The sequence below is a fragment of the Pangasianodon hypophthalmus genome, chromosome 18 (assembly GCF_027358585.1).
Source record: "Pangasianodon hypophthalmus isolate fPanHyp1 chromosome 18, fPanHyp1.pri, whole genome shotgun sequence".
Lineage (NCBI taxonomy): Eukaryota > Metazoa > Chordata > Actinopteri > Siluriformes > Pangasiidae > Pangasianodon > Pangasianodon hypophthalmus.
This window is the reverse complement of record NC_069727.1, coordinates 20706678-20723571: the sequence shown is the minus strand read 5'-3', so window position 1 is coordinate 20723571 and position 16894 is coordinate 20706678. Positions and strand designations below refer to the sequence as shown.

The window sequence follows — 16894 nt, the reverse complement described above, 5'->3', positions numbered from 1 at the left end:
AAGATGCTCCCAGTTTATCAGCGTGTAAAAGGTCTTCAGCATCATTCTGCTGAACGAGCTCCTCTTACACGACAGCTACATTAGCTACACGTACACTGTTCACTATATTTACATTTACGGCATTTGGCAGACGCCCTTATCCAGAGCGACTTACATTTAATCTCATTTTTTTTTTATACATCTGAGCAGTTGAGGGTTAAGGGCCTTGCTCAAGGGCCCAGCAGTAGTAGCTTGGCGGTGCTGGGGATTGAACTCATGACCTTCTGATCAGTAGTCCAATGTCTTTATTTAGCTGTATTTATTATTAAAGCATTGCTGTGGTGTTTTAACCCGTCTGTTCCTGCTTTCTACAGTCATTATCATTATCATTATTATTATTATCATTATTATTATTATTATTATTATTATCATTATTATTAATTTGAATATTCATTCTGTAAGTTACTCTGCATTCTTCGTACCTGCTGCAATCAGTAAATGCACATGTTCCTCTTGTTTGATTGGTTTTACTCAGAACATGAAGCTTTTAAATGTGAAGATGCTGGATGCAGTCCTCTTCTGCAGTTTGCTTAAGTGTGTGTTTGTGTGTGTGTGTGTGTGTGTGTGTGTGTCAGTCACATACATGCTGAATACCGTATCAGCTGTCATATATAAATGGCCTGATATAGCCGTGATTTTATTCATCCGTGTACCACAAAGATTTTATTCGACTGCTGCTTCCATATTTTAATCTCAGCCTTAATCAGTCCATCATCAGAACAAAGCCCATGAGCGGACGCTCTGACTGCAGCACGGGGCTGTGCTGGATTTTGGGGGAAAACTCTAAAAACACAAAGTGGATTCTCTGTGCCACAAATCATCAAAACCTAAACCGAGAAATAAGACGTACAAAATTAAGTGTCTTTTAGTGCGAGAGCAAAGAAAAACATCAAGCATTTTCTTGTTAGATCAGCTAGCTCGCTCAGTCTCACACCCCTCTCACACACCGACTGCACTGAGCTCACTGTAACACACACACACACACACACACACACACACACACACACACACACACGCAGGTAATCCAGCTTCACCTCTGGCCATGCTGAGTGGCTTACGGTTCCTAGCTCTGCTCCTGATCTCAGCGCAGGTTCAGTCTCCGGCTGCAAATGCAAATTTAACAAAATACATTTGGACAACAGTACAAAATAATAAACCTCCTCGTGCAGTGATCCTATGCTTTTAATCTTCATTTATCGTTAAACATAGTTGTCTTACGGTCTACACAGAGTAAGTGGGGAAAGTTTCTGGATTAATGACAGTGGACACATGGAACAGGAGGGTTGGGACAGCCCACACCGTGAAGAGAGTCAGTCTGCAGAACGCACACCATCGGTCAGTGTAGCCCTTGTTTACATGACAATAATCCAAATCTCAACAACTTTTTTATTACAAGGTTCTTAATTAGATAGAAATCAAACTACACATTTTCTTAGAAAAAATGTTATATACACTACAGTGCTGACAAAAATGGAACAAAACAACACAAACTTGATATAAATAAGCTCTATGGAAAAGCCTGGAGTCATTAAAAGAAGTCTGTCTCATCTCATCTTAAAAATATATATGTTCATGTCAGCTCTAATACACAACTATAGCCTACAACTTAAAAATATATTATTCAAGGACCTGTTTGGGTTTATTTTATCCGACCTGCAGGGTAGCAGTGCAGCTGGCCCTAAGTGCTTATGATAGTTCACAGTTACAGGCAGGCACTGAGGAATGTTATTCGCTACATTTGCTGTGGATTCGATCGGTTACGGCCAAACTGGACATCCTTCCGTCTCGCTCTGCTGTTGGAGTCAGGCCCACCTTTCCTCTTAGCGTCACCTCTTTGCATCAATAGAAACAAAAAAAGTCAACCCAAAAAAAATGATAAAAACAAGAAAAAACAAGAAGATAAAACCGAAAAAGCCGTTAAAAACAGTTATGTACAAATCAGCATAAAAAGTCTTTCTGCTGTTCACGAGAAAGGGGACTGAGCGGCTGGTGGGGCCGAGTGTCCTGCGGGGTGACCTTTGGGTGAAGAGAGTCTGAGGCTCTGTCTGGCCAAGACGCCTGCGGCTGCGGCTGCGTCTGCGGCGGCTGCTGAGGTTGAGGCAGAACTGATTGGTGAAGACTCTGTGATTGTGATGGAAATGATTGGCACACGACCTGCGGCTGAGGCAGAACCTGCGTTTGAGACGAGCCCGTCTGGGGCAGAGCCTGTGACTGGGGCGAGGCAGTCCGACTGTCCGAATGTCCAGAGCTGGTTTTGGGATTGTGGGAATAAACGTGTTTCGCTGTTGAAGTAGTGTGTGCATGTTTGGTTGTGTTGGGCGCGTGCACCTGTTTGGTTGGCATCATGCTAGACGAGTGGGTCGGTTTGAACACGATGGAAGAGTGGCCATGTTTGCCTGCTGAGCTGGAGTGTGTGTGTTTGATTGACGTAGAGCTGTAGGTATGTTTGGGTGGCATGGATGGCTGCGCGTGTTTGGTTGGTGTCGTGGTGTGTGTGTGCTTCGTCGGAGCAGAGCTCAGGCCGGGCGTTGACCGTGGTGCGAGTGTGTGTGAAGGAGCGACTGAGGGATGGTGTGCTTTGGCTTGGTCTGATGCAGGAGCCGACGGCGGTGTCGCTGCGCTAGAAGAGGGGACTTTTGGCGTCCTGTCAGGGAGAAGCTCCGCCTCCTCCACCTTGATCTGGGGCACAGGGGGGGCGTCTCTGGCCTGTTTGGGGTCTGTGAAGGTGGGAGAACCTGGCACACTCGGAGCTTCACACACAGGATCCTGTTTGATGAACGTGGAGGGGGAGGTGACGGTCTTCTTGTCCTCGTCCCGCTTCTCGTCCTCTGCGTCTTGGTGGTACTGTTTGAGGCGCACGTGCCAGGCCAGGCTGCACACGGCCGACACCGTCTTAAACTGGTGGACCACGCTGCGCGGGATGTAGTAGATGTCGTTGTCATACAGCTGGATCCGAGCGTAACGGATGCCCTCACGCCTCAGCTGGTTCAGCTTGGCATCATCCACCCACTGGACACACTGAGGAGAGGCACAGACACACCTGTTAACACACTCAGCAGTGGCCACATTATTAGATACACTTAGTGTACAGCTCTGGCTAACACGCGGTCTCTCTGTATGGGACCAGTGTGTGGCACGTTAGCAGGTCAGGAGTAACCTGATTATGCGCATGGTGGGTTAATATACACTTATATTAACTAATAACTAATAATTTTAATATAGGAATAAAAAATCAAAAAGGTTTCATTTAAGACTGTCTCATACGACACGCAGTGACCATGAAATCGCAGTCTTCACTAACAGAAGACATACAGCTCTGTGCAAAAGTCTTAGCTTTTTACTACAAACTCTGCTACAGATGTTTATTTTCTGACTTCTGCATTATGGAGTTTTCCAACAAAAAATGAAACGTTACAGAAAAATGTTTGTATGTCAGTAAAGAAAGCAGCAGATTCCATAAGAGACACTTTTCAGATAAAAACATAATGAAGGCTGCTGGGTTTCGCTGCAGAAATAAGAAGCGAGTCGACAGTCAAAGTCTCCAGAAGAACTGTGGCTGCTTCTGCAAGATGCTCAGTAACACTTCCAGCTCATTTCCTTATAAAACTGCACACACTGCACCTCAGATACTGCTTTATTTATTTAAATATTGACTTTGTTTCATTTATTACTGTTTACTGCTCTTTACAGTATCTTTTTTTTAATGAAGAAACATTGAATTTCATTAAATGAAGGAACCTGTGCTAGGAACACCAGGTGTGAGGCAGGATTACACCGTGCACACACACATTCACACCTGGGGGAAATTCAGAGTCGCCAGTCCACCCACTGGCATGTTCCTGGGTGATGGGAGGAAACCAGAGAAGAAACCCACGTGGAGAACATGCACAGCTGTCACAGACAGTAGACTCTTTTATCTCCATGCAGGGAAAGGGTTAAAACATTCCACTGTATTTGGTGAGCATGTTTAAAATTACACTGCATCTAGCTCATTAGGAGAAAGAGGATAAGCCTCTGTCACTGTGCCTAGCTCTGTATAAAACGATGGTGTGTGTGAAGAATAAAGGGGGTTTGCAGAGAATCGGACTCACCTGGGACAGGGGCGGCTCATACAGATCCAGCTGCAGTCTCTGCACTACATCTATAAAATCCGCAGCGTGGAAGCAGATCACGTCTTTGGTAATACGAGGAGGCTCCATACTGCGCATGACACGGACACAACAATCAGTGTCTGTCTAATGAAGGCAAGTCTGCGCAATACAGATCTGATTATATCTGAAATACGTGTGTGTGTGTGTGTGTGTGTGAAACTCACGCCTCTCCACACCGTACAGCTTTAAGCACACCCACTGCAGCAGTGGTCTGCCTCTCAAAGCCCTGTCCGATGTGGTCTGCGTGCGCACGTGTCCGGTCCTCAAACAGCATCTCACGAGGCTCACTCGTCCGAGGTAGGTACTGCAGGTTCTTGATTTCATTGGTTGACCTACAGGGGGCAAAATATTAAAATAATTATCATCAAACACCACTGTTAACATTACAGAGTCCACAGAGAGGCAGAGAACGAGTGAGAGACAGAAGGAGAACAAACGTCTGGCATTCTGCATCGTTCTAATTTCACTCATTACCACTTTAAAGGATGCACAAAAGTCTGAGACAACACAGGAAATCTGGGATCAGTTTTAAGGTTTTAAGGTTTTATGAAGGTTTTAGAATTCTGAAATATTTAAAACAAAGAAAGTAAATGTTCAATATCTTGAATGATTAAGATCCTGCACTGTTTCTACTTAAACGTAAGTAAATGTGTGATATTGAGCAGGTTAACTGCTTTGAACAAAAGGTCAGATTCCCCTCATGTCTAATCTCCTCTACTGAAGCGTGTGATCAGACGACACTCTGATGGATCTGATCTAAAATGGATCATGAGGAAGCTTGTGGAGTCCATGCCAGCTCGAGTCACACGGTCATTACAGCAAAAAGGCGATGAACCGAATGCTGAAAACTCTGACTCCACTTTTCACTCCAGCTGTCAGTAATATCATTTATAATGAAAATTCTATTCAGTTAGAAAACAATGCTAAATAGAGGCATTTTCACTCTCAGACTTCTGGACTCCACTGCACACACACACACACACACACACACACACACACACACAATGAACTAATGTCTACTCCATAATTCACTCTCAGACTTCTGGACCCCACTGCACATTTTATTATTAATATCTCTATGTTACAAACATTATCCTGTGCTACGATGAAATATCCTACCAACATTTTCTAAAACATGGAAACTGTTTATAAACTGTAATACAGCGCTCAGTGCAAAGCCCTGGCCCTCTGACAGGCTCTTCATCATGGTGAGAGAGGAACGCACACAGCTCAAGCTGCATGAGGCTTCATGATGAGGCTCGATCTCACACAGCTGCCTCCCGGGTTAAGTGTGACCAGTCTGAGGTCTCTGAGAAAAGCCTTCCACATTCAGCATAATCGCACAGAGCCGTATCCAGGCTGGAGTTCTGCTGATACAGTGCTGAGACATCAGAAACCTTCTCTGCTGTAAATACTCTCAGAAACTCCACACTGCCACAAACTAAACAAATTCTGTTCCACTGTGACCTGGAATGCCATCTCGATCACGTGACGTGTTCTATTCCACCACGTGTTTCAGCAGCGTATTCACCTCTACCTCACTGTCCTCTAGCTGTGAGTCAGTGAGTGTGTGTGTGTGAGTGAGAGTGTGTGTGTGTGTGTGAGTGCTGAGTGAGAGAGTGATGACAGAGTGATGAGAGATTGCGTGAGTGAGTGAATGAGTGAGTGAGTTAGTGAGTGGTTAAAGTGACCCACAGTCTTTCAGCAGATAGAGAGTGATGAGTTAGTGAGAGTGAGTGATGAGTTAGTGATGAGAGAGAGTGAGTGAATGAGTGAGTGATGAGTTAGTGAGAGAGTGATGAGTGAGTGATGAGAGAGTGAGTGAGTGAATGAGTGAGTGAGTGAATGAGTGAGTGAGAGAATGAGTGAGTGAGTGAGCGAGTGGTTAAAGTGACCCACAGTCTTTCAGCAGATAGAGTGATGAGTGTGTGTGTGAGATTGAGTGAGTGATGAGTTAGTGAGAGAGTGAGTGAGTGAGTGAGTGACGAGTGAGTGATGAGAGAGAGTGAGTGAATGAGTGAGTGATGAGTTTGTGAGTGAGTGATGAGTGAGTGATGAGAGAGTGAGTGAGTGAGTGAGTTAGTGAGTGAGTGAGTTAGCGAGTGGTTAAAGTGACCCACAGTCTTTCAGCAGATAGAGTGATGAGTGTGTGTGTGAGATTGAGTGAGTGATGAGTTTGTGAGTGAGTGATGAGTGAGTGATGAGAGAGTGAGTGAGTGAGTGAGTGAGTTAGTGAGTGGTTAAAGTGACCCACAGTCTTTCAGCAGATAGTGAGTCACACTCAAGTCCTCCAGCACGGTTAAACCTGCAGCTCTGCTTTGTGCCACGTAAAATCTCCGTCTGTCCAAAGTGCCATCAGACTTCAGAATGATATCTGAGCTCCAAATGTCAGCTGTGAAGCTCGCTGCCGTGACGCTACTCAAACATCTGGAGATAAACTCGCACACTTCCTTGGACTTATCAGGGACAGCTGTGTCTGAGATGAAGTGTTGATCTGGGTGTATAGCGATGATCCAAATTAAAGCGATTCTCTGTAATCTGCTTCCATGCGGTTTGTAGGGTGTTTTGGTGTTTGTGAAAAGTTTGTGCCAGTGTTAGCTGCTGTGGTTCGCTTCACTCCCAGCACCTGTAGCCTGCATCACAGCCTCGTGCTCCTCTGAGTGATGCTCCTGCAGGTATTTTATTCAGTTTGTGGAAACACCTCTACACACCCGGTACAGCAGCATCTTACAGACATTTACTTTAAACCTGGAGATCAGCAGAGCACGTGAGAAGCAGCGGCGCTGGAGAGCTGGAGCTCATGTGCACACAGTAAACAATAAAACAGTCACTGTTCTCTGGAATATCTTCTCAAAAGTGAAGAGAATGATGAATGTACAGCAGCTTTTATTCCTGCTTGGCAATTTCGTTGCGATGTTGAGAGTGAGCTATCGGACTGCGACGAAGATCAGACTTTCTTAGCTGACATGAGGTCAGACAAGCTTTTTCTCTCTCTCTCTCTCTGTAAAGCAGCTTTTCACAGCTCACTTTTTATTCATGTACAGTGATGAAGAGCAGCTAGAAACAGCAGCACAGACAACGAGCGCATCACGACGCACACGCAGAGGGAGAGAGAGAGAGAGAGAGAGAGAGAGAGAGTAGGGATGAGCCAGAAGCCTAGCCAGCACAGCACTAAATGGCTCAATGACCTTGACGCTGCCCAGAACACCACGACTGCAGCCACACACACCCGCACTCACTCACCACAGCACGAATACAACACACAAACACCAACAAACAGCCTGCAACACATCAGGACATGAACTGAAACTCTGTATCTTCCTTATTACTGCTCATCACTGCCAGGGACGTGGCGCTGGCTGAACCGGTGTTCCAGCTGTGTGGGCCGGAGCAACACAGCAGCTCCTTCTGCTCGGCCTGGGCAACCGAGGGCACCGAAAACCCACACAGGGACACGTCACTGCCGTCAGCAAACACACACGATAATCCTCACTCCTGGAAACGGAAGGCCTGTCATGTGCCTCTGTCTCATCGAGGACAGAAAAAAGGAGTGGAGTGGCACAAAAAATGCCCTTAACACACATCTGCATCACCGTGTAACAGTACACCGACTGACTTTAGCTTTATTTTACATTTCTTTTTTTTACACTCTCTTACACACATTTGTAAGCCTTCAAGACACTTCAATTACGTGTGTCTGTGGTTTTGAGTAAAGAAAAACAATAATTTGTTAGAAAAACAATAATGTGTTAAACACACTGCATCAACAAAAGTGTTTAAGTGTAAAAAGAATCACCAGGTCAAATTGCTTAGGTTGTGCTGATGGAAACAGATACCAAACACCAGCGTGGCAAACATTTTAAAGGCTTTAATGCTGTTTTCTGACTAAAGACTGTAACCCAACCAGTGACTAGTAAAAATCACAAAAGCCTCACAACAGAAGAATGCAGCAGGTCGGTGATGTCAGTGGGTCACCGGCTTGATGCAGTTACTGCAGCCAAATATTAAACATTATTTACTTTAAGACTGTCTGTTCCAATACTTTTGCTCAACTAAAGTTTGTGTAGCCTGCCACAAAAGTTGTTTAACACGTGTAGATGTAAATATCAGGAAATAAAGCCTGAAATTCTGATCTATCGTCTCATATTCATCTTCTGATCTCAAACACAAATGTCTTCGGTGTAAAGCAAAGACGAGAGCTGGCCTTGCCGTTCCAATACTTTTGGAGGGGACTGTGTATATAGCCGCAAGTGGCAATCTGCGGGGTCCAAGCACCTTTATTCTGATTTATAGGCTCAGGCTTCCATCTTGTGGTGGAATATTTCTGTATTAGTCATTAACAGCCTGTAACAGCACAAATTGGGCTGGCTCCTGAATGTGTTACGCTACTGGGCGTCGCAAATATATCAGAATTTCATCACACGTTGCAGCACACAAGATTTCTATACACTGCGAATAGAACCAATAGATTTAATAATAAATTTATTTTTATTTTGTTTACATATGATCCTCTGATGGCACCCCAACACCACTGGACATTTGGCTTTTGTCAGACAGCCCATTAAATGTATTAAACCCACAGCCCACAACCACATGCACATTTCTCAGCCCTGTTTTAAATCTAATTAAATCGAATCTCAACCACAGTCGATTACAGAAACAGTAATTACACAACAGTCAGGTCATTATTAGTTTGTCCACTAATCTGAGACAAGCGGCGTTCGGTTCCAAAGAGTGCGCTTGCTAAAGGCTGTCAATCAGTCGGGGTGTTACCACGGCAACACACAACGCTCTAACCAGCTGGGAGAAACGCTCACTGATGGAGCAAAAATAAACAAAACATTTGGCCATGTTGTGTCTGAAACATCAGTTACTCCGTGTGAACTTCTTGTTTGTACACAGCATCTGTTGCGTAAAAGCGAGCAGGAGTTGCGTTGTGGTGAACATCAGCACGGCTGGGATCACCTGCGGCATCGCATCGCATCGCAACTCCTGCTCGTGCAACGCTGCTTAATTATCCTAAACATGACGCGTGTCCTGAGTGATGATACTGCACGGGAAATACACAGGAGTCACAGCCATCAGCTCAGTGTGTTGACCCTGCGCGGTATCACCGTCCTGTCTCGTCAGGAGATACCGCACATTACTGCGCTCATACAGCCCAGAAATCAGCAGCACTGTGGCTCAAACACTTACACACAGCTAGGTGTAACGTCATACTGTACAGATCTCTGACACGCTGCTGAACACGTTCAGTCAAAATTATAGCAAAAACAACAAGGGTACGGTCTGCACTCATATTCCACATGATCTGCCATAACACATCACCACACACACACACACACACACACACACACAGTCAATACACTCCTATAACGCTGATCGATAGCCGGCTAAACGTTCTTCTACTGCAGCTCGGAGTAAATTATTTTAATAAACAAGCGTCTGAAACAGACTCAGCTCAGATTCATAGACCGATGCTGCCATCTTGTGGTGTGATATCACACTGTGATAAAGTAACAGTTCACTATAAAGTACAAATATTTTGCCATAACTTCATATTTTCAGAACTACAGAATCTCCTCCAACATGTGACTAATCCCCTGTTCATTAATCACCCGTGACTAATCCCGTTTATTAATCACCCGTGACTTGAGGTTCGGAAATGTCGCTCATGAGTATGTGAACATTTCTCAGCTTGGCTCTCGGGGAACGTACTCTCTCATCTCCACGCGCTTCACTAGGCAGCGGTGCGTCTTCACATGACGGTGCTGTTAGAATCACATGCGTCCACTAGGCTTGTGCGAGACTGACTTTTCCCTGATCACGGTTTCCATTTTAAACTACTGAGATAAAAGCTCTGGTCCAGGGTCAGAGCCACTGGCCTAAAGCAGACAGGAACACGAGCATTTCCACCAGGTCAGGGTTAAGGAGATCATTTCAGACTCACATGTCCTTCGGCTCATCGACTGATCCTTCGCTGTATTTTTCAGTGATACTCACACACACAACATGCCTAATGTTTAGCAGGTCTGCTAATATAATACAATCGGCAATAAACATCGCTGGATATCACACAGGGACTTTAATATCATTATAACGCAGAAGCCTCGCAACAACAGTCCATGAACGTGCTGTAGATCAAACACTGTTTAATCGCTGTTCCTCTACATCACCCTGGTTACGTACAAGGAGATGTTAGAGGAACATGTTTCAGGTTCTGTGATTGTGATGGTAGCTCAGTGCTAACCCTGTAAAATCCCTGCTGAAAGCTGAGGGACATGGCGGCCATTTTTGTTGAGTAACCCAGTCATCCTCAGAAGTACGAGATTGGAGCAGCGGTGCAGTACGGCTAATTTCAGATCCTGAGAAACGGTTATTAAGCTGAACTCCGCCCCCTGTGCCTCAGACCTTGCAGATATCTTCAAAACTCTGCACTGAACATGGCACTGCGTCTGCATTTCCTGGAGATCAGTCCTACATCACAGCTGTTTGAGTAAATCACGCTCCACCCTACTAGCACTGATTGGCATGTGGCGGCCATATTGTTTTACAAAGCTCAGCATGTTTGTGATCATTAATTGATCAGTAATGTGGCACAGATCTGGTAAAGATATTAAACATGAGCAGTTTTTAAATGATTAATCCAGCAGATTCTCACCTCTAACACAACTCCTGTCCTGAAGCGTGATCAGTACACAGCGTAGAGGAGCAGCGTAGCGGTGAAAATAAAAGCTTTTACAGCTGAAATGCAGCCGCTCATGATGTGCAACTACACGTGATGATGATGATGATGATGATGAAGAAGAACAGTCTTATCGTTTAGTCTTACATCACACTCTACAGCTTCACGCTCTCCCTGACATCAAGCACGTGTGTTCTGTTCTCACTAACACGATCAGTAAATTCAGTCCAGTTATTAATCCTCTCCACGTACACACACTGCTCTGCTCATCACCATCAGCTGCTTAAACACTCAGTGTGTTACCTTTTCCTTTTGAAAGGAGACTTTGGCATGTCAGTGACGGGGATCATCTGCTCTCCCGGCCGAACCCACATGATCGGCCCGTCATCGCTCTCTGTAGGGCTCTTCAGCTTCAGACTGGAGAACGTTCCCCATGGCAACGTCCGCTACACACACACACACACACACACACACACACAACACACGTGTCAGTGCAACATGTTAATATAAATTAAACACAAATTTCACAAATGTTTTAACTCTTCCTTCATTTATATAATTTATATACCATATATACACATTTATACATCTGTAAAACTTCAGCTAGAAACAAAACCTTTAAGTTTAAGATGGTCATCTACTCACAGCAATTAATCCACTCCATATTCCACAGTATATACACTCACTGTCCACTTTATTAGGAACACCTGCACGTTCATGCAGTTATCCAGTCAGCTAATGGCTGTACAGGTGTTCCTAATAAAGTGGACGTTGAGTGTATATAGTGAATATGGCATATATACAGACACAGCATAAAAGAGGTATATTTCCAGCGTACTCACTTCGAGGAAGGGGGACTGCTGCAGCATGCCGAGGAACTCTGGGAAGTAATCCCCCACCTCCTCGTCCACGGCTCCCACCAGGCTGATCTGGCGCATGGCCCCGGCGCGGTACGTCCCGTGAGAATAGGTTCTCTTTACCTGCGGAGAGGAGAACAGACGATCAGACTAGAACCTGACTCTATACCCTGAACTCCACCTGACCTGGGAGGAGCCGCACCTGCCGCCTCCACTTCATAATAAACACAGTTTCATTAACAGCATGCGTGTGATTAAAAGGCTTTCGGCGCTCTGCTCCACCTCTCTCCAGCTTCACGGATAAAACGTCCTGCTCAGGGAGCTTTTACACAGCAGGGGAAAATGACAAGATTTTTATAATAACAATAATAAATAAAATAATTTAAAAAACTTTATTTTGGCTGAAATGTATTTGCGCCCCAAGCCCAAGCCACTCGGGTGGTGTAAGGTAAAGGTGTAGGCGAGTTCTGCTGCGACGGACGAACTCGGCGCTTCTGTCTCCGCTCTGAAAGCAGCGTGTGGGAAAACAGAATTTTTAATCACAGAGAGAACTGGATAAGAGGCGTGACGTGCGCAAGCTCCAAGTTATTTCAGGACTACAACACGTGTGAAAGGCACGTTTCCGTCTGGAGATGGAGGAAAAATGCTTTCCTGCTGTTCCTGTTCCTCAGAGAAGCTCAGACACAGCACACACATAATTCAGAAACCGCCGGGACAGTCACGCGTCTTCTCACAACGTATCTGTGCTCCTGCGTCACCGCTCAAACCCCAGACTTCTGCTGAAGCCAAGCAACCGCGTTTTACTGTAAAGGCAACAATCCGTCATGTACAGACCCGAGACGCACCGTGACCTCCGCCATCGTAACCACATCGCTGCAGGGAGATGCTGGAGCAAAACTGAGCGCACTCTCGGAATGGGAGGGGCAAACTCTCTCCGCCTGTCAATCACAGCGACACCAGCCAATCACGGGCTAGCTCAGTCTGGAATTACAGCGATTCTACATTTTGAAAATCAAAACAGAAAATGACTAAAAAGCGTGTAGAGTGGAAGAGTACAGCGAGTACAGTGCAGTTAAATCAACAGAGCATTAGACAAGAGTGAGAAAACGTTCCAGACTCACCACTACCACCATTCTGATAAACAAAGCTCGCGAGTGTGTGTGTGTGTGTGTGTGTGTGTGTGTGTGTGTGTGTGTGGGGAAAGCTAGTCAAACCAGAAGAACATGTTCTGCGCGCTCTTTCTGTAAGGTGCGTCTCCCCCTCTCCGAGGCGTGAGTGGATTCTCCCAGGCGAGCGTCGTCTCCACAGAGAGCTGCGTGACTGAGGCGACGTCTCGCGATCGGCGTCTCGTGTTTCAGACACGCCCCCTACGCTCACACTGCCAGGGTTTAACAACAACACTCGGGTCTGAAACGTGCGTGTGTGCTAATGTTTATTCAGCCATATTTAACATCATCACGTCCTAACGCACGGCTTTTATTTGGTTAGAGCTGCTCAGAGTCTGAATGGATCCCACACACACACACACACACACACACACACACACACACACACTCACACAGCAGTTATTATACCTTTATAACAGTGCATGTGTAAGTAATGGAGAATGGAAGCCTGAAGCTCTGCCTGAATATCTGCCTTTTCCAGTTTCAGCTGATCCAGTCCTCAGGGCTGCACTGTGCCACAGCGCCGCTCGCTTATGTGAGGAAAAATGAGTCTCTGTGAAATTAAATATTAATTCACTCGCACGTGTGATCATTTCTGCCACTAACGATAAACACTGCTGTAATCTGACGGACTGCACTCCTCCAATCTAACACACTCCAGACTGAAGCTTTGCCTCCACTGTTTTATGACCAAGCTAACAAGGTGATGTTCAGGTGAAGCGAACCGCTCTGCCTCTCCGCCGAGCTCAAACCCTGAGCCACCTGTCCCGAGGTCAGCTCCCATCACACATCTGCCTTCACACGCCAGCCCGACGCGCACACACACACACACACACACACTCACACACACACACACACACACACACACACACACACACACACACACACACACAGACTGTTACAGGGACAGTACTCCACCTCCTTCAGGCTGACAGGGTTTGCATTCGGATTCAGAGGTGTGTGAGCGGTATGTGTTCTGATATGAGCCAGGAGCTATCAGTAACATCTCAGTAACATCTCAGTAACATCTCAGCAACATCTCAGCCACATCTCAGCCACATCTCAGCAACATCTCAGCCACATCTCAGCCACATCTCAGCAACATCTCAGCCACATCTCAGCCACATCTCAGCCACATCTCTGTAACATCTCTGTAACATCTCAGCCACATCTCAGTCACATCTCAGCCACATCTCAGTCACATCTCAGCAACATCCCTACCACATCTCAGTAACATCTCAGCCACATCTCAGCCACATCCCTACCACATCTCAGTAACATCTCAGCCACATCTCAGCCACATCTCAGCAACATCCCTACCACATCTCAGTAACATCTCAGCCACATCTCAGCCACATCTCAGCAACATCTCAGCAACATCTCAGCCACATCTCAGTCACATCTCAGTAACATCTCAGTAACATCTCTGTCACATCTCTGTCACATCTCAGCCACATCTCAGTGACGGTGTTAGCAGGCTGTCAGGCAGCATGGACGCGTAGTTAACGTAGTTAATAACAGCATGAGGGGCTGTTTATATCATGCGGATTTATTTTTCTAAACAGTCTCTAGAGTATTTTTTATTAAATACATTAGTAGTTTCTAAATTCATGTTTCTGTATTAAACTGAGAGCCTGTTAATGGAAGGAAACGACGGATCACTACAGCTGTAATATTAACGTATTGTCTCGAGACACCGCCGTATCGCACCTTTATTCTGTGTTACACACCAATAATCACAGAGATGACTGGAAAGCTGCACTGATTAGTTGATTACATCAGCAGGGGTATTTATAGCAGGCGTTTATAATGTTATATAAGCTCAGGAATCTCTGTTTCTGGGTGGACTGTAGTTTTTTTATGGGATTATGAAAAGTTGGAGCGTTCAGACCAAACCCTGACGGTCCGAGCTGAATGAATTCATGCCCCTTGGAAGCACGAGCTACAGAACCCACGAGGGCATGTGGTCTCCTCTCGGGAATAAATAACTAAAATCAGGCCACGCTATTAATAAACACCAATCACACTGGATGCGTGCCTTTTTTTACACCGTGATCATCCTGATTGCTGAAAACATTTATTTAGTCAGTGTTTTCTTGGGTAAAGGAGCAGGTCTGCAGGGCTCACAGGCATTCAGTGTTGTAGTGAACTGGGAGGTCTGGATGCTCTCTGCACACAAAGCACATTGTGCTTAACCATTACAGGACAACAGCATACCTAATAATCTCTCTCTCTCTCTCTCTCTCTCTCTCTCTCATCCCAACCCCTCAGCTCCTTCCCTCCATCTCTCTCTCTCTCTCTCTCTGTTACACAAGATACACATGCTACTCCTGAGTTGCTAGTGATGCTGAATCCTTCTTCTCTCTGGACCTGCCTGATCCATCCTGATGCTTAGAGCCTTATTCATCTGGAAACCACTCTCTGCTGCTGAGGATGGCCCCACATGATTAGCCTAAAGCTCATCATGAGATTACTGTGGATGGTACTACACAGACACCTTAAGATAGATGTGGATGTTCTTCCTCGGATAGCCCAAAGACTGCACTTGGTAAGAACAGTTTACACTCAAGTCTCAGCCACTGAATAGATGAGAACTTCAGTCTGATACGAAAAAGTTAAAACTGTAATGAAATCAGAAATGAGCCTGATGCTTATACTGAGGATCTCTGCAACACACTCTGAACTTGACCACTAACAGTGCTCTCACGCAGAAACTTTCCAATGGAGTCACTAAATAACGTATGACAGCGGTGAGAATCGCCCGGAGAGAACACAACACAATGCCACCTAAGCACTCAACGCAAAGGTGTTCAGGAACCTGAGTAGAAGCTGAAGACAGGTGTGTACTGCACAGAACAGAGAACAATGTTCTCCATGTTCATCCACAAGGTCAAGCAAAACTGGGTATTACGTTCACGGGCAGAAACAGCGAGTTTAACACTCGCTCCATCAGCTAACACTACTACTAACCCCTCACTAGGTTTAAATAACCGGTCACTAACTGACATTTATTTACAGATTGCATGAGAAACTAAGCAAGTGTTTATCTCACCTGAACGAGACACTCAAACTAACGCGAGGTGACTGTGTTTATGCTTCTGCATTTTTTTTTTCTTCCCTGCATTTCAGGCCCTGATAAATCAGAATAAAGGCAGAATAAAGATCCTCAGTCTGTCTCACTAACTGAAACACTCCGATGGTAAATTCACTCTGCTTGCTGTGTGCACGAATCATTTTCCGTGTGTGGAGTCGACTCCAAAGCTTTGGAGTCCACTCTGAGTTTTCAGTGAATCGACTCTTTTTAAGATCGACTTCGATGTGAACTGAGAGCAGGGTGGAGACTCGACACACAAGAGATATTGTTAAAAATATATCATGTGTGTTAGAGAATTACAGAGCTTCATTCTCGTCACACACAGTGCAAGAGTCTTAGGCACGTGCAAAGAAATGCTGTAGAGCAAAGACGCCTTCGAAATTAATGAAATTAAATGTTTCTACTTTTAAAAAATCCTATAAAGAGCAGTAAACAGTAATAAATGAAACAAAGTCAGTATTTAATGTGACGATCCTTCGCTTTAAATAAATAAAGCAGTATCTGAGGTGCAGTGTGTGCAGTTTTATAAGGAAATGAGCTGGAAGTGTTACTGAGCATCTTGCAGAAGCAGCCACAGTTCTTCTGGAGACTTTGACTGTCGACTCGCTTCTTATTTCTGCAGCGAAACCCAGCAGCCTTCATTATGTTTTTATCTGAAAACTTATGGAATCTGCACTTTAGTGTTTATCACTGCTGTTGGGTTTTTACGAAACAGTTTAGTTACAAGCTAACTGATTTCAAACACTGCATAATGTACACGCTTCATGACGCGAGTTCTGAGAAGAGAAAACGTTCGTCACAGATTAACCACTCGGCAGCAGAGAGAGAGAGGAACAGGACCATGACCGTGTGACGGAGCTAGAAACCTGCGTAAGGCAGGACAACGCGAGACACGGCGGATA

At 45.3% G+C, this 16894-nt stretch overlaps 1 protein-coding gene across 1 annotated transcript in view; it reads right to left on the bottom strand.

The window, feature by feature from the left end:
• Positions 1–1203: 1203 nt before the first annotated feature.
• The window catches only part of LOC113544590 (lysine-specific demethylase RSBN1L), a 44763-nt gene continuing 29072 nt past the window's right edge, over positions 1204–16894 (bottom strand). Inside the window, exons 4-8 of the mRNA XM_026943477.3 lie at positions 11718–11855; positions 11179–11321; positions 4355–4522; positions 4131–4239; positions 1204–3057 (exon numbers count right to left, since the gene is read on the bottom strand). Coding sequence (XP_026799278.3) covers positions 1978–3057; positions 4131–4239; positions 4355–4522; positions 11179–11321; positions 11718–11855 — 1638 coding nt within the window. The 3' untranslated portion in view covers positions 1204–1977. The remainder of the gene's footprint in view (positions 3058–4130; positions 4240–4354; positions 4523–11178; positions 11322–11717; positions 11856–16894) is intronic.